Raw genomic sequence first — 24,626 nt, forward strand, 5'->3', positions numbered from 1 at the left:
AATTCAACTTGCAAATTAACCTTTTGGGAATCCTACACCATCATCTCAAGTCCCTTCGAACCTTGGACTTCTGAATGCTCTCCCCATTTAGAAATAGGCCTTTATTTCTACTACCAAAATACATGACTGCACACTTTGCTACATTGCATTCCAATGGCCACTTCTTTGCCCACTTGCCCAACCTGTCCAAGTCCTTCTGTAGACTCCCTGCTTTCTCTACACTACCATTCCACAGTCAATGGTTTATGATCCTCTGAGACTCTGCCACATTTAGTCAACATCCAATTTTTAATGGATAGGAAAGGCTCCCATGGACAGGAAGGGTTTAAAGGGATAAGAGCCAAATGTGGGCAGGTGGTACAAGTATAAATGGAGCATGGACAAATTGGGCCGGACTTGTTTCCATGCTGTATGACTCTAATTTAGCACCCACTCAGACTTGGGCTATCATTATTTCCGTGATCTTTTATTTTTTATATGTCTCAAGAGAATTGTTAAATGATATAGCACAGAAGGAATAAAAGTAGTTCTTCATACTTGTACTACTTATAGCTTATGATCTGTAATGCAGTGCCCAAAATGGCAGCAGGAGCAGATTCAATACCAATTTTTAAAAGATCTTTCATAAATCTCAAGCCTATAGCTTTGAGCGACACCTTAGTTTTTTCCCCCTACAAGACTTGTTCTACTAACCCATAACAAGATTTATGAATGATCTTTTAAAAATTGTTATTGAATCTGCTTCTGCTGCCCTTTTGGGGATTGCATTACAAATCATAACGTGCTTTTCATCCTTTTCCCAATTACTTTGCATCCCTTTTCTAGAAAGGAGAAAGCTCCCTTGAACAGTAACATGATAACAAACAGGATTTGTTTGATTTTTTTTGTTGGAAAGAAGACTGATCAAGATCCATGAACAACCCGTGCTTTCATTTGTAAATTTGTCTACATTTAGATAGTTCTTCTGTCCCTCGCTTCCCCTCCCCTTCCCAGTTCTCCCTCTATCTTCGCAGTCTCCACCTATATCCTTCCTTTGTCCCGCCCCCCTGACATCAGTCTGAAGAAGGGTCTCGACCCGAAACGTCACCCATTCCTTCTCTCCTGAGATGCTGCCTGACCTGCTGAGTTCCTCCAGCATTTTGTGAATAAATGTCTACATTTTAAAATCATTTCTTGAATACTTCACTGTTAGAAGAATAATCCTAGCTTCGGTTGTTTCTTTAGATTAATAAATTTAGCTGAGATTGGGAATCTGAAGAAAATAATCTTCTCAATTTTGGTTTAGCAATGCAATAGCAACCTAATCCACTGTGTGGCGCTGTTATTCTATTTTCATTTCACTGCTGTGCCAGATTCAAGAGGATGGTTGATTGTTCTGATAGCTAAGCAATGATGGACATTAGTTTTATTTGTTCTCAATGCTGCTGATGTAATTGTAACAAGCAGAAAATTGTTTCAATAGTCGTAAACCATGAGTTTAAAAACCTAATCTAGCTGGATCCAAACTTTGGTTGCAATCATGACAGCAGATATTGCATTGAGGACTAAAATATCTAAGCTGACAAGTACAGCTATAAATTCAGGGTGACTAGAAATGACGAGAAGTGAAATTAATTTCCGATAGAATAAGGAGTGGTGCAAAAGATCAAACGCCATGGAAATTGCAAAAAAGATAGAGCTGTTATTGAATTATTTATATTCTGCTTGCATTACTTGTAGATTAAAACTTAATTTGAAGGAACTGTTTCTGTGCTGTATTCTAATGAGTTTTGCACTTGAACATATTCTGCTAATTTGTGTCTCTTTGTACCAATTTAAACGAGCATTGTGCCAAAATCCAGACCTGCAGATAAAATTGCCTATATACCTCGATGAATTGATCATTATTTCACTTTTCCACAAAGTAAGCTGATGTTGTGACCCTTGAAGAAACTTAAAATTAAACTTTTGGCTGCAAGGATAAATTTTAAAACATTACGCACGACCTATCTTCATCCTAATTAGCAAATAGTCATTTGTGATTCTTCAGCATTTTCAGTATTTAAAAATTGAAATACTCAGCTGGTGAATTGACATAATTTTATTGAAATTTGTGATAAACTCATTACAACATTTTTGGTTAGATTAATCAAACTGCACCAAATCATCCCTCTTAAACATCATTTGTGTTTTAAATTATGTTTTAAAATACCATTTGAATGCATTGGCGTGAGAGATTATTTTGTTTAACATGCGATGGTGTAGGAAAAATTGAAATTCTGTCCAATAGTGTAGATGAAGTATTTTCATCAAACTACAATTTATTAAATGGATTGAAATTTCAATTACCTTTGAGAGAGGATGTGCAAGGTAGATTGTCTTTGAATCAGTTTGTAATTGCTACATTTTTTTCCTAACATTTCAAGGCTTTTCTTTTCTCCTTGTAACCAGTCTGGATATCGGCAGTCCCGGAGTATGTCACAGTCAGATAGTCCAACTGTACCTCTTGTGACGCCTTCTACATCAGACAGTTTGCTGTATGCAACTATACAACAGAACCAGCTGAATGGGATCTTAGATCAAACCCCACCTTACCTTCCACACTCGAGGATTTTACCGAAAGAAATGGAGAGCAATGGTAATGTTTACATTTCGCTCAGTCAAGGAATTGTATTTTTCTCCTCCTAACATTGCTTTGAGGAACTTTTGGGTGGGAGGGAAATGTTTTAACATTGTGTAAGAACCCAAGGGCGCAACTTTTTGCCTTTTGTTGGAGAGTGCAGCAGGAATGTTCACTAAAAAGTTGTAGTTTAAAATTGAAATGTAAATTTTTAATTTACTTCATGAAATCAACAGATTTTACAACTTGTTCCTCGCTCACTTATGAAGATTTGCCCTTAACATACTTTTTTTGCCTCAATTTCAACTGAAAAGGGTTAAATCTTTAAACAATTATATATATTTTTTAATGATGTAAAAACATAATCATAGTGATCTGTTTAATATTAAAATGCAGAGTGATCTCGATCATCCCAGGGAAGTGGTATTGCAGGAGGGATAACAAAACATTACACGAGCAAGCAAATTTGGCACGTGAAATTTGGAAAGACCGAAAACACGGCGTTTTTTGTTTGAAAAGTGCAGGGAATCAGAGCAACATCTCAAATGAAAGGCCAAGAGGAAACGTGAAAATGTTGGTAGCTTCATCACAAGTGCACAATGCAAGATATCCTCACAAACTGGATAAATAGAAATAGTGACTAAAATTAGATGGCGTAAAAGTTAAGCTAAATCATGTGAAACCATGTAAAGCTGAATGCAATGCATAATCTAAGAAATTATTTTTACAAAACAGTAACAGGCAATGAGGTTAAATTTTGCAATGCAGAGAAAGCCATGAGATTGAAGCATATTTAAAACAAAGGCTCTGTAAATGAGAAAGAAATTGATAAATTATAGATCATTTCACCCCCTCCATAAAAGATAATCTCCAATGCAGACTGCTTTTCTCCACTTCGTTGCCAGTCCTGTTCTAAGCTTTTTTTTTTAAATTCCTGTTTTGTTATTAATTGTCATTCCCTCTTCCACTTTATATTTCAGAGTATACACTAACAAAAAAAAATAAAAAAATCTGCCTCCATCTGCCACTTTAATCCATTTGATCCCACCCTATTCCCTTTGTCCTGTCTAACACTCCCCCTCTTTTTCTGCAACTTAAAACTGATTTTCTCTCTTCCACAATTCCAATATGTCCAGCATTTTCTGTCTTTATTTCTGTACCTTCTTGGTGACGACTGAAGTTTGAAGAGAATTTTATTAACTTATGAATTAAACTTGTACCTCTATACCCATTGAACACCAGACATTAAAAATATGTATATTTTGGGATATTGAGCGCAGGAAGCTGTATTGTCAAGATACATTGAAATATTTAAATTCTTACACCAAGGATACTTAACCCAGCTCTTGAGGTTCTTTCAAATCCTGCTTTCCAACAACATTTGTACCACCAATTTATTTTGATGTCTTATTTTTCTCGTGAATGCCAAGTCTCTATTTTCCTTTGGGCGGTCATCATCGTTGTGACATTAAATGTATGAGTAGATGCAATAACTAATGGTAGCTTCAGTCACTATACATAATCATGTGAAATAGCATCATTTAAATTGGCACGTTTGACAGGTTCCGTATTAATAGGAACTATAGACGTATGTTAGATTTTTGTTGTTGTAATACTTGATTTGTTACGCATTTTAAAAAGGTGGCTCTGAAAAGGTAAATGAAGATGACAGAGATTCTAATGAAAAACAGCTGTCAGTAAGGGACAGACGACGGCCCAGGGAGAAACGGCGATCCACTGGAGTATCGTACTGGACTCAAGATGTCAGTATTTCTTCTTGATTTTTTCCTATTAGGAATGTGTTAAAATGAGCAGTTGGCTTTGGAGCAACCTCTTCACTTGGTTGCAGTGAGACTTTCAGTAAAGTGAGATTGGTTTATTTATTGTTAACATTGTGCTTTAAACATTTCCATCAAAAATAACCAACAGTAATATAGAAGATGCTCTAAATCATTTCAGAAACTTCAAAGCATAAAGAAATCTGACTACTTCAATGATTATGGTTTAATCATGTCATTTTGCTTCATAAATTTTATTCATATTTTTTTAAGTGAAGAACCTGAAATTGAAAAAATTCAGATTTTCATGATGCTTGGTTTATCATTTTGAAGAGCACACTAGGGAATATGGAATGTAAAGATGAAGTGGCAGATGGCAAAACTAACTTAAAGGATGTACACAAGTTGGAAAGGAAGGAGCATTGTTTGCACTTTTGGTTGCTCTGTTGCCTTTTGCTGGGATCTTTTCCATTTTGGATTGATGTAACTAATCAATTCTGTCAGCTCTAATACTCTTAAACACAGTTGATCTGGGAAATCCAATTACTGAGCACAAAACTACAGCGCAAGAATGTCTTTCAGCATTAATGTAGGAACTTGAGAAAGATAAATGGATAGATAATCTTGTATCAAAAGATAAATTTCTTCACTTTGAGCTAAATATTGTTACCCCAACCCCACCAAAAAAGGAAAATAGCAGGAGCTCTTGAAATTAATATCTGACTTTCAAATTAGGATGTTATAAAATGGAGGAAATTTAAAATGTAGGTAGACAAGAATGCTCTTGAACATGGATTAGATTTTTGCAGGTTACTTCTAAATTCATACGTATAGATCTTCAACATGAAAACAACAACCAATGGCAATTTTTGCACTCCATGCCTGGCTCTGATAACATTTTACCTACGACATTGCAAATCCCCTTGTACCTAACCAATCTAATATTTTATAATGAAGAAGCATTTCAGCTCCAACCACTTATGCATGGTCTTATAACTTATCTTGTAAAGTTCTTTAGTTGGCTATGTATTTATATAATAGCTGAATCAATATCTCCGTCACCTGATGAAGAGTCTTGACCCGAAATATTGACTGCCCCTTTGCTTCCACAGATACTGCCTGACCCGCTGTTCATCCAGCAGCTTATTTCTTGGTTCAAATCCCTGCATTTTCATTCTCTTGTCTCCAAGAATAACACTGCTAATTCAATCCGTATTAATATAACTCACTGAAGGTATTTATTCACAAAATGCTGGAGTAACTCAGCAGGTCAGGCAGCATCTCAGGAGAGAAGGAATGGGTGACGTTTCGGGTCGAGACCCTTCTTCAGACTGAAGAAGAGTCTCGACCCGAAACGTCACCCATTCCTTCTCTCCCGAGATGCTGCCTGACCTGCTGAGTTACTCCAGCATTTTGTGAATAAATACCTTCGATTTGTACCAGCATCTGCAGTTATTTTCTTATAATATAACTCACTGAGTTTGCTTCTGTCTTTTGCCCAAAAATCATTTAATATAAATGTCTGTGTATTGTTGATGATGTGGAAATAGAGGAATTGGGAGCAAGTTTTTCTTTCCCTGCTCCTGAGCTTGATGACAAGTGGCAGAGGCATTCCCTGGAAATGGCCTGTGGTTGGAGAGGGATAACACTTGCAGCAAAGAATCTGAGGGTGTGGTGGATGGGCCAACTCATCAGTGCTCCTCGTCTGATTAATGTGAAACGTGTGAAATATTGATTAAACATGAGCCAGAGGAATAAATAAAACGAAGTCATGTATTTGTATTGGCTTTATTTGAGGAAATAGGATACATTTTTATTTGCGAGGATATAAATGAGCCATGTTTATTCTAAAGATTTCACAATTGTCTGCACGATTCAAGATATTTGTCCATAAAAGACTCCTGTAGCACCGTATTTGTGTTCCTTTGTATTGATATGGTTTGAATTTGTGATGTTTTTGCTTTTCCTTTAGGGTGAAAATGAAAAGGAGGAGAAAGATACCCAGGTAAGCTTGTTTTAAAAAGGCAGTGCCAGCGGGCATGGATCAAAACTTACCAATTCATCATTTTGCTTTTTTGTCTCACAATATATGCAAAAGTGTTGGAGCTCCATTGTAAAAAAAATATGTCTGTGTGCCTCGTGTTAACATTCATCTCTTGATTTACCGATCATTTGACTTGCTGTAAATAGGGACAGAATAATCCATTACCTGCATGGTATATTTAACGACAAAAATGCTACATAAGGACATAGCCAGGGCAGAGATTTGTGTTCTTTTCTCAAGAAAAGGTAAGTTTGAATGGAAATCCAGGGTAATGAAAGAGTTCAACAATGTTGCTTTTGACAAAATCTTTCCACTTGTGCGGAGTAATGACCAGAAAGGCAAGAAAGTCAATGGTACTTTCTTTTTGGACATTGGCAAACTTCACTGAAAGAGCAGTAAAGATGTGGAACACTAATACAAAGAGTGGTTGAGATATATTTAAGTGTAAGCTAGATTTGAAGGAAACCGGACTTCACTGAAAACTAGGAGGTATGCGTGGAGGAGACTTGTCCGATGCAAATCTGCTCACTGGCAGCCATTTGGATGCTTCGCCTGTTTCACTTTATATATTTGGTGTGTTAAACTTGCATTGCGTCAGCTTAAATGTAATGTTCAGATGCGCAGCAAAAAGAAAACAGTACACTTAGAAAATATACTGTTTAAATACAAGTGTAACAGATTTTATAAACTTGCAATGAAAACGTAAATAACTTGCAGCATAAACTAATTAATAATAGACCAGTTAGTAAACTGTTCTTTTGATTGCCGATGATAATAACGATTCACAACATTCTAGATCCTCGCCTGCTGCTTTGCTCACTGTGCGCGTTAAAACAGGAAACTCTGGATGCAAGAGAACCAAATGTGGTTCTCCCCTGAGAACCAAATATAGGATTGGAAGTGTTTTTTTTTGTATAAACTGTCAACACAGTGGTCCATAAATGATTCCGCCCATAAATGATTCCACTATGCTGTAAAGGAGAAAAATATTATGGAGTGAAAAAAACCCAATTTAGTTAAATATTGTAATATAGACTAGAGCAGTTGTACACCTTGAATAGGATTAAAACAGGTGAACACAATTCCTAAATACGAGTGACTTTTTCAGAGAACATGAAATACCGTATTTAAAAACAAAAGGTATTAACTAATGGTAAAAATTAAATTTTAGCTCTTGCTGAAAATCCTTTTACTCTCAATGATGGTGTATTTGATAGATGAGAATGAAGAAATTATTGCCTTGTGTTAGTGAATGCACATACATCATGCCAATGTGTGAGTGGAACTGGTTTATATTTTAACAGAGTTGGTAAAAAAAGTTCTAGGAATAGTTTAAAGCACAAATGCTTGGGTCATTATCACTTATCAGATGTATTCTAGACCAATTCAATCTCTAACCGAATAAACAAAACACCAGATTTTAATTTCCTTTGTCTGCTTTCGGTAACTTTTGATGTTTCTGATAATTGAGCTATATCCTCCTGTTTCAGAAGCAAGATGAGCTTGTGAAAATTAGAAATTATTTGAGTACCTGACTGGTTGCATGTTGAGAAACTATTCATCTTGGTTCAGGATCTAAAACCAAGCTTAAATTTTCAAGATGTAGTTTGGTCGTTTCAAGACTGAGATGAGTTTTGAATCTAATAAATTTTTGTTCCTCAGAGCAATGTGCGGTCTGTTAAGCATATTCAAGATTGAGAGCAATAGCGTTTTGAATACAAAATGAATCAAGGGATAGAATGCTTCAGTTGATATAGAGGTTTGACCATAATTTTGAATGGAGTGGATTGAACTAACTAAAGAAGGAGAGGTGATGTTGGAGACTCGCAAGTAGGTTGTGCAACATTATGACATTTTAAAAGCATTCCCGTTCCAACAAAAAATGCATTTGTATCTCCTATAAAGAAGAAATAGTGCCATAACCAAAATTATCCAATTAATACATTTATAAAGCTGGCTTAGAACCCACAAGATAAAAGAGGACCAAAAAAAGGGCGACAACAAATGTAAAAGAGTGCAAATTCTAGAAATCTAAAATAAATCCAAACATGCTGGCAATAGTTTGAAGGTCGTTGATCTCCAATATTTCCCTCTCCACAGATGGCTTGCTCAGCAATTTTCATTTCAACAGTAGTGGTCTTATGAGTTATATTTAGGAAATTGTTTTTGTAAAATATCGCTGACAATTACAGTGGGAATACGATTATTTAAATACTTGCACTGCTAAACTTGACTTTAATGAGTTGCATTTGTTCATCTGAAAATTCACATTTAAAGGCTTGACTGAACACTTTCATGGGGGAAAAAAATCTTTCCCTTGAGAAAATAAACTTTACTCTAATATAATTGTTTTAGAGGGTTATTCTTTGCTAAATCTGAAATTTATTTCTTCTACTTGAGTTAGCCCAGAGAAATGTCCAGAGGGGAGTTTTCTTTTTCTGTTGAAGAGACAAGCACTAAAGTAGTGCAAGCTTTTTTTAACCATTATGGGCAAGACTTGTTTTAACCATTATGGGCAAAGGGTTCCATCCATGACCAATGAACAAGATTAGCAGAAATTAATGAGATTGTTTACAGGTTAAGGCAGGATAAATTAGATTCAGGTAATAAAGAAATGGAAGAGAAATTAATTATGGTGTAAAAATAAAACACAATTTGCTGGAGTAACTCAGCAAGTCAGGCAACATCTCTGGAGAACATGGATAGTGACATTTTGGGTGGGAACTCTTCTGCAAACTAAATATTGTGTGCTTCTCCAACCTTTCTTCACAAAGATGGATTCACTTTTATTATAGTTTAGAGATACAGCGCGGGAACAGGCCCTTTGGCCCACAGAGTCCGCGCTGACCAGCGATCCCGCAAACTTACACTATTCTGCACACTCTAGGGACAATTTTTACAATTATAGAAAGCCAAATAACCTGGAAACCTCTGTCTTTGGAGTGTGGGAGGAAACCAGAGATCCTGGAGAAAGCCCACGCAGCTCACGGGGAGAACATTCAAACTCCGTACAGACAGCACCCGTAGTCAGGATCGAACCCGGGTCTCTGGAGCTGTAAGACAACAACTACCGCTACGCCTCCATGCCGCGCCCTCCTCATCCCAATCTATGACCGCCACGGCTAATGTGGGAGGTGGAAGCCGAGGAACTGCAGACGCTGGTTTACAAAGCGAAAAGACACAAGAGTAATGCTGGAGTAATCGCGTGGGGGGGAGAATTGTGGAATGGCTGCTCCCACACAACTCCCCCTCCCCTCACAAACAAATCACTCGAATAACATCTTACCCCCTGGGGAATGGTTGGGAAGCCATGACAATTAATGTCTGAGATGGGGAAGGTGTTGGGAGGGGGGAGAGGGCGTGGGATAAAGCCGTTTTAGTTCCGCTGTTTCGCCGAAGAGGGAGGGCGGAGGGATGCATTATAAAAATTAATTTTTAATAAAAATTAAAAACCCACTTAACCCTTTACACCCTTAGTAATCAAGAACCTATCGATCTCCACCTCAAAAATATCCATTGACGGCCTCCACAGCCTTTTATGGCAGTGAATTCCACAGATTAACCACCCTCTGACTAAAGAGATTCCTCCTCATATCCTTTCTTTGTATTCTGAGGCACTGCCCTCCCGTCCTAGACTCTCCCACCAGTGGAAACATCCCCACATCCACTCTATCCAGGCCTTTCACTATTTGGTAAGTTTCAATGAAGTCCCCCCTCGTCCTTCTAAACTCCAGTGAGTGGGTCTTCGGTTAATTCAAAGAGAGTATGGGAACGGGTGGGCCACTGTTAGAGGAGGTGGAAATCTACACCCAGTGAAACAGGTCCCCAAGATTTCGAAACAATTCGTGTTTAGTACGATGGTGCAGTGGTAGAGCTGCTGCCTTTCAGCGCTTGCAGCGCCAGAGACCCAGGTTCGATCCCGACTACGGGTGCTGTCTGTACGGAGTTTGTACATTCTCCCCGTGACCGCGTGGGTTTTCTCCGAGATCTTTGGTGTCCTCCCACACTACAAAGGCGTGCAAGTTTGTAGTTTAATTTGCTTGGTATAAGTGTAAATTATCTCTAGTGTGTGTAGGATAGTGTTAATTGCTGGGGTGGCAGGGCGGTGCAGACTTGGTGGGCCGAAGGACCTGTTTTCGCGCTGTATCTCTGAACTAAACTAAATTGGGTTGTAAATTATCAGTGATTTAATGTCTGGGATGAGAGATTTTGTAGCAGAGCTGACTCGTAGCATAGTCCTATAAACTCACCAGATTAACACCTGGAATAGGTTGAACGACTCGTGTGTGAAAATTTTGAGATTCTGCTACATCAAATAATGTTCGATGAATACTATCTGTAGTCCTTCTAAAAGTGCTAGGAATACCTTGCCTATTTTAGAATTTATCAGTATTGCTCCAGTGTGAAGATTTACAGAAGTGAATTGAGATTCACTGAACTTTTGTTTCTTAAGAGCATAGTGAAAATTCTGTGGTCTACATTGTCGCCTGAGGTATAAAACTTGAGGTTCAGGCACCAAAGTTCCTACGTGAATGGAATGTATATCAGGCAGAAAGTAAAGAATGTAGATGCATCTCTACCATAAAGCTCAGTTACAATTCATCATGCTTAAATATGCATCTCTACCATAAAGCTCAGTTACAATTCATCATGCTTAAATATCAGATTTTACGCATAGACTGGGTAATTTAATTGTGTCCATCATGATGCAGAGAATTCTGCCTTCACAAGTGTGTGCCATCAATCTAATCTGTCTTCCAACAGTGACACTAAATTGTATAATTCGTGTCAGACGTTATGGCCTTGAACTGGCTTGAAGCCAAGTAAAATATGTAATTAATGGAAAAGAATCTGCTACAGTGTTTTGAGCTTTTTCTCTCCAGCTTTCCTTGGGTTAATTGCTAGCTGTACAACGCTGTCTCTGGAAAGAATTTCATAGTCCCATATTCCCAGCAAGAATATTTATTCCAGGAAAGTGTGATTTGCAGAATTCAGTCAAACCATTACAAAGGTTATTTCATACGTGGTCAATAGTCAATTTAATTTGTCACATACACATAAATGTGCAGTGAAATGAAAGATTACCCACAGTCCAACAATAAGAGCAATAAAAATAAGCAACAACACACACAATCATAAACCAACACCAAACAAAAAGAAACATCCATCACAGTGAGTCTCCTCCAGTCACCTCCTCACTGTGATGGAAGGCCAGAATGTCTTTTCTCTTCCCCTGCCGTCTTCTCCTGCGGTCAGGCTGTTGAAGTTGCCACGTTCCAGGCCGCGCCGGACGGTGAAAGGTCCGCAGCGGGCCGACCCAAGCCCAGCGTTCCGGGGCGGGCGAAGACGCTGCCGCTGCATGTCGGGGCGGTCGTGGCTCCCGACATTGAAGCCCCCGCCAGGCAGAGAAAATCCCACAGCCTATTTCAGGCCGCACCGGACGGTGAAAGGTCCGCGACGGGCCAACCCAAGCCCCACGATCCGGGGCGGGCGAAGATACTGCCGGAGCTCCCGATGTCGGCCCCCACCCAGGGGTGGGCCTGCGAGCTTCCGATATCCACGCGGCCCGTGGCTGAAGCCTCCGGAGCCTCCGAAGACGAGTCGCAGCCGCTCTCGCAGCGCCACCGCAGCCTCCGAAGGCAGCCAGCTCCGCAGATAGTAAGTCCGGTCAGCGGGCTCTGTGAACCAGAGCCCAGGTGGTCCCAGGTGGAGGCCCCCAGCTCCAGGTGTTTGGCCGATGGTAGGCCGCAGCGGGAACGGAGACATGGCCCAGAAAACAAAGGTCGGGTCTCCGTTCGGAAGAGACAATCTTACAGTTCTTCCCCCTCCCCCCCCAACATAGTACACAACCACAAAAAACACTACATCATATCTAAACACTACTTCTAAGACAAAAAACAACAAACACAAAAGACAAACGGACTGCAGGCAAGCCGCAGCTGCTAGGACTGCAGTCATAGTTTAATTTAGAGATACAACATAGAAACAAGCCGTTTGGCCCACAGAAACCATGCCAACTACCATTCACACTAGTCTGTTATCTCACATTCTCATCCACTCCCTAAATGCTAGGTGCAATTTACAGAGGGCAAATAACCTGCAAACCTGCATGATGTGTGAGGAAACCAGAGCACCTGGAATCAATCCATGTGCAAACTCCACACAGTCAGAATTAAACCCATGTCTCTGGCGGTGTGAGGCAGCAGCTCCAGCTGCTGTGCCACTATGCCACCTTACAAGCTGTTTCCTTGACTAGTAATTCAGAGGTCCCAGCTGATGATCTGAAGAGCTGAACATAAATCCTGTTCCAGCTATAGAGGAATTTCAGTTCAGGTAGCTAAATAAATTTGGATGTAAAAAAAAAGTACTATTGGTTTGTTGTTAAAAACCGCTTGTTCTATACTGTTTTGTGCAAGAAACCTTTGTGACCCAACCTGGTAAATAGCTACGACTTGACATTGCTCAAGTACAACTTCTCCATTGTAGCTGTGTCTTAACTGCATTCTGAATGTCAAAGGCAATTAAGAATAGGCAGTAAATGTTAGGCATGCCATGATGTCTACATTCTATAAATAAAAATTTAAATTCTTTCGGTCATGATGTGTTGAAATTGTAATGGTATGAATGAGGTTGTGTTCTAGATATTGTTAAACATATTGTATGTTCTTACAATTATTCTAAGGATTAAAATGTTCCTTTTTATTATTCATTCTAAGACTGAATGGATTCTTGTATTGTGCTTATTGCTCCTTCCTCATTGACGGATTAGGATTGTTAGAAGGACATTTAAGTAACTATTACATTTATATGGGATTGGAGTCGCATTTCAACTAGTTCCCTTTTCTAAAAAAAAAAGCACAAGTCTAACATTCAGGATTTTGATGACAACACAATTTCATGATCACTAGATGCATAGGGTCTTTTTACCAGCATCGGGGAATCAAGAGCCAGAAGACATTGGTTGAAGGTGAGAGAGGAAAGTTTTAATAGGAAACTGAAGGGCAACGTTTTCACAGGGTGGTTGGTAAAAGGAACGAGCTGCCAGAAGGGGTAGTTGCGGCAGGTACTTTGAGATTTAAAAGACATTTGGACAAGTATATGGATAGGACAGGTTTAGAGGGATATGGGCCAAATGGGGACAGGTGGGAATGGTGCAGATGATGCATTTTGTTTAGCATGGGCAAGTTGGGCTGAGGGCTTGTTTCCATACAGTATGACTCTTAGTTTACACTAATTTATTTTATTTTCTGGAGGCATATGTATGTTCGATTGTCGACATTGGGGTGTGCTCTGGTAAACGCTGACTTCAATTTAAGCAAACTCGGCATCCAAGCAGATTCCTCGTCTGATACATGCACAAGTAATTCTTATTAGATTGGACCAAATTGAGGCATTTAGTGGACACGAGATATATTCATTGCTGAGGAAAGGTTATTAACATACTTTGTGATTGTAACCTTCTGTGGGAGCTGGAGCATGAATTTTATTTCCCGATTGCTTTAATGTATCCCTTATTTCAGAGACAATAATTGCTGCAGATTTACTCACGAGACCTGAGCAGATTCCGAAATCCAATATCGGAGCAATAAACTTGCGTTTTCTCCTCAATCAATACTGCTGGCAGCACATTCTTTCCCTTTCCTTCCTGTTCTCATCTCATCATGCAGTGCTTGTCCATTTTCCAGCACAGGTGCGGCCTGACCCAGTATTTTGCCTTTCACATTTTCTAAAATCATGCAGAGTGCCTTCTGTCTAAGCCGCCCACTGCTTGATTGAGGATGTGGCAGCATTTACGGCCAATTGATGGCCTGCTACCACCATCTGTCCACATGAATATATCTTTGTGGCATTTCTTCCAACTCCCATAGGAAGATTAAAGGAATTTTTGAGGGGGGATGCAAACCTGGATGCAGTTTCTGATCCAAAGGAGGTGATGCATGAGATTAATTGTTTCATCGGTAGTGACAATGATTTCAGTGAGGATGCTGACATTAGTGTAGCAGTCTTCCCACTTGATGCACATGATTTCCACAAACAACATTGGCAGTACCTGCTCAAATGTTTGCGTGCAGCTTCGCACACTAAATTGATCGTGAAATAGTTAATTTGCAACCTTAAGATTATTCTGACTGAATAAATGAGCTCATGAATTATTTAGGAATGCTGCACTTATGAACTCGTATCACACAATGATAAGGTCAAAGTATATTTATTATCATTTGAAGAGTGTAATGCTTGACAACACATGGAGTTCAATTAGAGCAATTTCTTTTCTTTGAGAGATTTTCAGTTGTACTGCTTTTGAAAAGTTATTAGGTACTCAAAGCTGGAGCTTTCATTTGCCTGTAAAGCATAAATCGGGTGAGAGAAAGTTTACAGTGTATTGATTTATAACATTATAATGTGCAGCTTGTAAAATGAAGTAGGTATCAATCAGGTAGAATAACTCGAATGCATCAGTTTTCTACTTTCAAGAAAACATTGTTCATCTGTGATGGTAAATTCAAGGAAGTGTAGGCCGGTCTCTTTCTATTATGATTTTCATTTCCCATTGCTTTGATTTGAGCAGTGATTTGAGACCCACTCATTTGAACCTCTGATTGTAAGTCCTCAGAAAGGGTGCAATTTTCACCCAGAGTGAATGCTTGCTCATAGCTTAAGGAATTAGGAAATGAACTGCTTCCAGATACTTTATTTCCTGGACAAGTAAGGACAAAGTTCTTTGTCGTTTGTTAAACATTTTTTGATTACATCCAAAGAAATGTCTTGATTTCTGGTCCAAAGTTTAGTTTAGAGATACAGTGCGGAAACAGGTCCTTCGGCCCACCGGGTCCGTGCTGACCAGTGATCCCCAAATATTAACACTATCCTACACATTTACCAAGACAATTAACCTACATAACCGTACATCTTTGGAGTGTGGAAGATAACCGAAGATCTCGGAGAAAACCCACGGGGAGAACGTACAAACTACGTACAGACAGCCCTCTTAGCCGGGATCCGGCGCTGCATTCGCTGTAAGGCAGCAACTCTACCGCTGCACCACCTGTCCAGTTGTACTAGTATCTAGATTAATTGCAGATGGATGCGAATTTCAGTTACATATTCTAAGTAATACAATTCTTATTTACTTTCTGCTTCATGAACTGTCACATGACAATTAACATTGTTTTCCTGAACGCCAAATTTTTGGCGTGCTGTGTTGCATCTGGGGTGGGGAAAGCAAGCCTCCTGCATTGTAAACTTACTGCAAAATTGCTTGTAACTTTTACGGTGAAATCTTAACAAATACAAGTAAATGTATGGAATATAATTTCACAATCCTTGTAAATGCCATGGGAGTTAAATTGCATGCATTTAAAAGCCATTTTCTGTGGCTTCACAGCTTTCAAACTGCAGTTTATTCTAACGATTTCAGCCTCTAACCATCACTAATTGCATTCATGCAACAATGAGGGGCTCAGTTTCATGAACGGCCAGCATCAGTTCATGCTAGCTTGCACCGCTTCAAATCAGTTTCCATAACTTTGTGGCCATCATGTACATTGGAAATCTACTTGGTATATCCCCAGAGAAAGTGAGTGCTACATCCTTTCAGGGGCTAGCTCTTTTAGTCTGCTGGATAGCAGGTTATCATGCCCTGGGGATTTGAGGGTTCAGTCCAATTAATATCACCTGCATTTCTCTTAATTTCCCTCAATTCCTGCTTTTCATTGAACTCTGGTTGCCTAGCAATTCTGAAAAATTATTTGGGCCTTCTGCCATGAATATGTTAGAATATGTTTTTTTTAAATTTAATTGCTTATATATTGCTCTGTTCTGCATGCTAAATGTTCCTGTTATTGACTGCAGGTGACCTACATTTGTCTACTAATCTTTTTTAACACACTCGTGGAAGCTTATATGTAAGACCGTAAGACATATAAGCAGAATTAGGCCATTCAGACCATTGAGTCTCCTACGACATTCTATCAGAGTTTATCTTTTTTTCACTCTCAACTCCATTCTGCTGCCCTTTTCTGTGTAACCATTGACACCCTTACTAGTCAAGAATCTATCAATCTCTGCTTTAAAAATACCAAATGACTTGGCTTTCAGAGCCATCCATGGCAATGAGTTCCACAGATTTCCCACCCTCTGGCAAAATAAAATCCTCCTTATCTCCATTCTGAAGGTACATACTTTTATTCTGAAGGTTGTCCCCTCTGGTTCTAGACTTTCTCATTTACTGGAAACATCCTTTCCACAGTCACCCTATCTAGGAACCAGATAGTGTCCATCTACAGTGCACAGGTATGTTTCTTACAAGCGTTGTGTTGTACTCTATGCTTAATAATGTAATAATTTTCATTCGAATCCCTTCATTGTAAAGGCCCTTCTTTCTCTGTAGTTTCATTAAACACATGTAAGGAAACTAAAAGAACTTTATTTGGCTAGGTCATCTGCAGAATGCATTTTCAAAACACCTTAATATTGTTGCAATTTAAATTTGACTGTTCCTCTAACCTTCAGTAAGTTTTAGCATAACACTTCAGAAAATGAAATATTGATTAAACAATTTTGAGCTATGCAGTGTAAGAATTTAAGTGCACCCAGTAAAATTTTAATATTGGAAATTTGACACATCCATCCAAGATTTGAATGCTAATAGCCTTTCCCAACCACTCCCCCTCACCTCTCCCCCCCCCCCCCCCCCCCCCCCGCTCACAATCGGACTATTGCCATGAATGTTATGTAATGGAAAATAATCTTATCCCGGATTAAAAAGTGGTAATAACCATTTCCAGGTTGTTTTGATGAGGCACTTCTGCAGGCGAGAGTCACTGTTCTGATCTCCGCAACACTCCTTTTGGAACTTGCGGATCAAAATTGTGCAGTTTTCCTCAGCTGCAACCAGAACTTTTGGTAGTGGTCCAACAACTGAAATGGTAGTTGGTGTCTTGATGCTGCATCGATCCTGCACTTCCATTAGGGTGCAGTAGAATGCCGAGAAAAATAGATTTTGCAAGTTCTTATCAAACACTCGTTTTAACCAAATGCATATCTCATGCACTTAAGTTGTTCTCCACAGCGATTACAGTTGCAATGTATCTAAATATTTAAAAAATATTTTAAAATGTAATGAAGTTGGGTTCTCAACAGCCACATGAATTTTGAAACCTATCCGAGCAGGTTAGAAACTGAATATTCTGCACTGTGATTCCTATCCTGAATCCCATAAGCCTTTCTACCATTTGCCAGATGTGCAAGAACTGTGATTAACCTTTCTGTGCTTGTCCAGATGATTACAGTTCCAGTAATAAACCTGTGGCTGAATTCTGAACAGAACATCCCATATGAGAAAGTAGTTCAGCCACCAGTTGTAAATTTTATTTGTTGCAGTGTGTTCTACCTGCCATATGCACTGCAGCGATTCAACAAGGCTGCTTCGATAGCATCTCTAAAACCCACAACATCTTCTCCTTCTGAAGGAAAAGAGCAGAAACCTGAAAGGTGTGGCACTACCTGAGAATCAGCATGTTAAATTATCGCTATTCCTTCAAACTCCCTGGGGCAAGGTCTTGGATTTTCCTAACTAAAATAGCTGTGGGCATATATTTACTGCAATAATTCAAAACGGTAGCTTAGCTTCTCCAGGGCAGTTAGGATTGATCTATAGCCATGAAGCCAAGACTAGCATCTGTGGATGAATAAAAAAACATTGCAGAAATTACTCTCACTAATTCTGCAAATATTCCTCCACGCTTGTATCGTTCCTCATTAACGCAGGTTCTATTTTAGCTAATGTTTCTAAAAATGTTCAGAGAAATGTTTATCGGCTGTACTGAACACTACATACGCTTTGACCTGTTTCCATCTGCTACATGTAGCAGCTATTTCCTAAATAATTTAGAAAGCTTGTGTGCCCTTTGTCTCAGGCTCATTGTATGTTCTGAAGTTTTCAAGTACTGTTTTGTTAAAATGTGAAGGGTTAGAATATTGCTCAGTTGTGCCCTTTCTAGGTATAGACAAGTGCCGTCTTGGATAAACTGGCTACCCTGCTGATTTCCAAATATGGTAAGGTATGCCTTGGCAGAGTTTGGAGCTTGCTGCTAGGATGTAGGCCATGGAATAGGTGAAACAGTAAGTAAAATTAAATACACTATTAAACCATTGATTATCAATTTATCAAAGACTTGAGGGAGCTGGAAAAAACAGTATTCTTGAGCAATATAATAAATAATAATAATGTAAAAAATAAAATTCACCATTTGCACTGCATTTATCTGATTGGAATATTTAACCAATAATATAACTAAAGTTATCTTGTACATGAAGAAATGTCATCAGAATCTAGCTCTTGAACAAATGATGTATTCAATAAACGAATGTTAAAAGCTTCAAGGCATGCTTTTAAAAATGCAATGAAAGCATAACTCCTATTTATTTAAAGTAGCAAAATTGTTTCAAGGGCTTCATTTGAGCTCAGTTAGATAAAAATTTGATCTGATAGTGACATTAGAGCAGATGACCAAAAACTTTGCCTGTTAGGTTTTCAGGAATATTTTAAAGGAAGAAGGTAAAGTGTTCTGGAGAAATTGAGAGAAAATTCAAACGTTTTAAAGAATCAGTAGCTTGTGGACAGTTAAGTTAGGGATGTTGGAAGATTTCAAGATTATAAGGGTTAAGAACAGTGAGACCACATAGAATCAGAATTTCTACATGAGAAATGAAAATGACATTTATACCACCCACTGCTCTGAACCTCCCTAATTATATTTGTTAACTGATTTTTCAAATGGCTGAAATATTTTCAGGACTACACAAGTTAATAATTTGATTTGTTTGCCATGGATATAGCATTTCATAACAAAGCCACATAGACTAAAACTGCAAATCAATACATTGACCAGAAATGAAGTCAACTTTAATCTAAAACCTCACCAGTCTTTTGAAGGTCTGGTAGTGATGCATATGCTCTATAAAATGAGTTACAGTTGATCTAAATAAATGTGCAGAGAGGAAATCAATTGCTGGTAGAAAAGCCAAATTGGCTACCTTTTTGAATTTGCTATATAGGTCCATCGAATATACCGTACTGATTATTTGACTCCAGCATTTTTCATGGCTCTGCTCAATATTTGACTTAAATGTACATAGTAGACGAATTGAAACTTGTAATTGAACAAACAATTTTACACTCAATGCAATATTGCATTGAGATAAATAAACAACTTATTACATTTTGGCAGCCATAATTTTGTAGTTCATTTATATTTTTCCCTCAAAAAAACTGCCGTGAGGCATGATTACATTTTGGCCGAGATGGCTTTCAGCTTTCAGAAGAACATTCAATAAAATAGTAATTGCTGGAAATAGCTGCAAAATATTGGCAAGTGACTGCAGATGCTGTAAGTATGTCCTGCATCACGATGAGCAGAATAAATCCAACAAAAAGCTTTTCACTGTACCTCGGTACACGTGACAATAAACTAAACTGAACTGAACAAAATCCAATACAGCTAATTATCACCCAACAAGTCTATTTCCAGTCATTGACAAAGTGACGGTAGGCCTTCTGACAGTGCTGTCAAGCAACGTACTCCACAATAAATTGTTCATTGGGTTTATCAGGACCTCTTGGCTCCTTACTTCGCTGCAGTTGGAAATCTCAACCAATGTTACCCTGGGATTATGGGGATAACCATTGACTAGTCATTCAACTTGGACCAGCTTCCACAGCTGGGTATCCTGTACCGTGACTCATCAGCTGACATCCAAAAGCTTTCCCATCAACTACAGAGCATAATTTTCGGAAGGCCCCTTGCAAGTTATGTACCATACTAACATGAAAACATGTCATCAGTCCTTCATTGTCTTGAAACTTGCTCTCCTACAACACAGAGTTTCAGTAATATGCAGTAGTTTGGCTCACTATCTCAATGGCAATTCACGATGGGTAGTTAATGTTGACCTTAAAATTAAAGTCAATATCAGAAATAATCATTTTTATATCCACAGCATATTTGTTTATTGACATTTCAGTGGTAAATAACGTTAAATTTTTAATAATTATTTATGTTTTATGGGGTAGTATTTAATCACAGCATTATGGTCCTTTGAAAGTAATAATTCACATGTGATTCACTATTTGATTTCGCCCATACTACCACCACAGTCTTGCATAAATGTAATAAGCATAGTCTCAGCTCAGCTTGCACTCCTCATACATGATCTGACACTAATGTTGTTTTCTGTCACCTTTAACATTTCCTTCTGATCGTGCTTACACTCTACTGCCAATCTTTCATTAGGCGGTGCAGTGGCATAGCTCATAGAGCTACTTCATTGCTGCTCCAGTGATTTAGGTTCAATCTTGACCTCTGGTGCAGCCTGTGGGATGTTTGCACATTGTGGGTTTTTCCTGGGTGCTCCAGGTTCCTCCCACATCCTAAAGACGTGCGGTTGCTGGCTAAATTGGGCAATGTAAAGTGTTCCCCTACTGTACGAGCTGATTGCTAGAATCTGAGTATAGTTTGTGGGAAAGTGGAGAGTAAATTGGGATTACTGTAGGATTAGTATGAATGGGTACTTGAAGGATGAATGGATGGTGTGTAGATGATGGGTTGAGGGGCCTGCTTCTGTGCTGTAATGTTATTGCTGCCACCCTTCATAAACAAGGTAATTAATCCTACAAGTATTGTAGGAAAAAGAAATGTAGACGCTGGTTTAAATCGAAGGTAAACACAAAATGCTGGAGTAACTCAGCGGGTCAGGGAGCATCTCTGAAGAGAAGGAATGGGTGATGTTTCGGGTCGAGACCCTTCAGACTGATGTCAGGGGAGGGAGTGGGACAAAGAATAGGATGTAGGAGACAGGAAGACTGGTGGGAGAACTGGGAAGTGGGAGGGGATAGAGAGGGAAAGAGGAACTATCTGAAGTTAGAGAAGTCAATGTTCATACCGCTGGGGTGTAAACTGCCCAAGCGAAATATGAGGTGCTGTTCCTCCAATTTGCGCTGTGCCTCACTCTGACAATGGAGGCGGCCCAGGACAGAAAGGTCAGGTTGGGAATGAGATGGGGAGTTGAAGTGCTGAGCCACCGGGAGATCAGGTTGGTTAAGGCGGACTGAGCGGAGGTGTTGAGCGAAATGATTGCCGAGCCCACGCTTGGTCTCGCCGATGTAGAGAAGTTGACATCCGGAACAACAGATACAATAGATGAGGTTGGAGGAGGTGCAGGTGAACCTCTGCCTCACCTGGAAAGACTGTTTGGGTCCTTGGATGGAGTCAAGGGGGGAGGTAAATGGACAGGTGTTGCATCACCTGCGCTTGCAGAGGAAAGTACCTAGGGAGGGGGTGGTTTGGGTGGGAAGGGACGAGTGGACCAGGGAGTTACGGAGGGAACGGTCTGCGGAAAGCAGAAAGGGATGGAAATAGGAAGATGTGGCCAGTAGTGGGATCCCGTTGGAGGTGGCGGAAATGTTGGAAGATAATTTGTTGTATGCGACGGCTGATGGGGTGGAAGGCGAGGACGGTAGCGCAGCGGTAGAGTTGCTGCTTTACAGCGAATGCAGCGCCGGAGACTCAGGTTCGATCCTGACTACGGGTGCTGCACTGTAAGGAGTTTGTACGTTCTCCCCGTGACCTGCGTGGGTTTACTCCGAGATCTTCGGTTTCCTCCCACACTCCAAAGACGTACAGGTATGTAGGTTAATTGGCTGGGTAAATGTAAAAAATAAATTGTCCCTAGTGGGTGTAGGATAGTGTTAATGTACGGGGATCACTGGGCGGCACGGACTTGGAGGGCCGAAAAGGCCTGTTTCCGGCTGTATATATATGATATGATGATATGATATGATAAGGGGAACTCTTATCCTTGTAACGAATGGGGAGAATGGGAGCAAGAGCAGAGCTGCGGGATATTGAGGAGACCCTAGTGAGTGTCTCATCTATAATGGAAGAGGGGAACCCCTGTTTCCTAAAGAATGAGGACATCTCTGATGCCCTAGAATGGAACACCTCATCCTGGGCGCAGATGCGGCATAGACGGAAGAATTGGGAGTAGGGGATAGTTTTTACAGTAAACAGGGTGGGAAGAAGTGTGTTCTCTTCCAGCCCAGCTGAGGCTTGTACCACCACCATTTCCATCCATGTGTCCAGTTTCCCTAACCTCAAATTGTCACGTGCATTGAGTACATTTCCCCCACCTTCCATGTTGTCAAATTTTCATTGTTCCTTTTTTCTATTTATCTCTTATTCACTCATGACTTCTCCCCAATATTCTTCTTGTTTGTTCTCTATTCATTAATAACTATCGATATTTTTCATTATATACTTGAACACTATGGCAATGTCAATTGACGTGTAATTAGTTTGTGTTCAAATTTCATTTACCAAAACTAATTTACATTAGGTGTATTAGATATATTGATTTGTTTGCTGGTCTGCAATGATGCCATGTACAACTGTTCACTGACTGGCATTTTAAACAGCTAATTAATAAGCCTCTCACCCTCTGTCTCCAGTTTAGTGCCAGCCCTGCACCTCCCTGCCAACTAGCAATTTGAGTATTCTAAAGGTACAAAACAATATTGCAAGCGAGGAATTGACTATATTATTCAGTTTGCTATCATTTGTTTGAACTACTGGGCATATTGGATCATAAAGTGTCACTTTCTGTGGTGTTTAATATGATGTGAGTATACGTTGTATTCAGTCCACAAAGGAGCTCTGCGTTGTAATTGTTTCTGCTATCCATTAAGCTGTACATTTTGTCAAACAAGGTAATTTCATTTTCTAATTGCAGAAGTTGTACCATGTATAATTTGAGATTCGTGTGTTGCATATATACGAAAGCTGCTATGGTTGAAACAAGTTCAGTTCTTAGCAACCCTGCCAAATGTTTAAAGACGTGGAGAACACAATACCTAAAATCTAAACTACTAAAACATTTAAATAAGGCTACTGACAGGTTTTAAGTTCGGATTTACATGGGTCTGCCTTATTATTTAAACTCCCCTTGTCATCGCGCTGAATTAGCAAAACTATTTGATCATATGAAAGTGTCTTCTCCACGTCTACCTGGAGTTTTATCATTAATGACATTGGTCTTTGTCATAATATTACGGATGAAAAATCCTATATCTAGAATTTCGAATCCAAGTTTTTGTTATTATAAAGAAAAAACCTTTACAGCAAAAGATGTTTTTTTTGTACGTTTGCATTGTGTTGAACATTAATTATTACTGATTGTCCAAAAAAAACAGTAGCCTGTAGGAAAAAGCTGTGCAACATTCAGATTATTACAAATATTCAGTCGGCACCAGCAGTATGTAAGATAAATGTTCAGACATGGGTCGGTAATTTTCCAAAATTTGCCAGCAATTTGTTTAACATCTGTATTCAATCTTAAAGCTGCTGCTTTTGCCTACGACAGAAGTGAATATCTTTAAAATGTGCATGACCACCAAATTGGACATGCTCCAGTGAATCAAGGTAGTGTCCAATCATACAAGCCCACGTGTTGTTCATGGAGTACATAGAACATACATAGAAACGTACGCAGGAACATCCCCTGTGGCTCACAATGTCTGTGCTGAACATAATGTAAAATTAAACAAATCCTTTCTGCCTGCGCATGATCCATATCCCTCCATTTCCTGCATATCCATTTGCCTACCTCAAAGCATTAAAACAGCCACTATCACATCTGCATCTTCTGCTACTTTGTGGTATCATTGTAATACAGTGAATACATTCTCTCGTGAATCCTCTTCAATAACTTCCCTACTGCTGATGTGGTTCGCCTGCCTATAATTTCTTTAATGTTCTCTTTCTCTTAAACAAAGGAACAACTTTGGCTACTCTCCAGTCCTCCGGGACTGTGCCTGTGACTAGAGTGAATTCAAAGATCCTTGTCAAGACCCAACGATCTCCACTTTTGCCCCTCTCAATAATCAAGGATAGACCCCATCAGGCCCTGGAGACTTATCCACCTAATGCTCTTCAAGAGATCAACATCACCATGTTCTTGATCTGAAAATGCCTTGGCACATGTCCATGTCCTTCTCGATGAATACCAATGCAAAGTACAACATTCAACCCCTGGAATTTGGAGTTGTCAATAATGGTCATCGTGAAACCAAGTCTCTGCAATGGCCACAACATCATAATTCCGTGCCCTGATCCAGACTCAATCCATGTGCTTTAACCATAATGTTCCT

General features: G+C 39.4%; 1 protein-coding gene across 2 annotated transcripts in view; it reads left to right on the forward strand.

Moving 5' to 3' along the window:
* Nucleotides 1–24,626, forward strand: part of LOC144605425 (protein phosphatase 1 regulatory subunit 12A-like) — a 177,008-nt gene that overhangs the window by 114,609 nt on the left and 37,773 nt on the right. For both annotated transcript variants that reach the window (XM_078420660.1, XM_078420661.1), the window contains 3 exons: nt 2,431–2,617; nt 4,241–4,362; nt 6,350–6,382. In XM_078420660.1, coding sequence (XP_078276786.1) covers nt 2,431–2,617; nt 4,241–4,362; nt 6,350–6,382 — 342 coding nt within the window. The remainder of the gene's footprint in view (nt 1–2,430; nt 2,618–4,240; nt 4,363–6,349; nt 6,383–24,626) is intronic.

Source organism: Rhinoraja longicauda, chromosome 24 (assembly GCF_053455715.1).
Source record: "Rhinoraja longicauda isolate Sanriku21f chromosome 24, sRhiLon1.1, whole genome shotgun sequence".
NCBI lineage: Eukaryota > Metazoa > Chordata > Chondrichthyes > Rajiformes > Arhynchobatidae > Rhinoraja > Rhinoraja longicauda.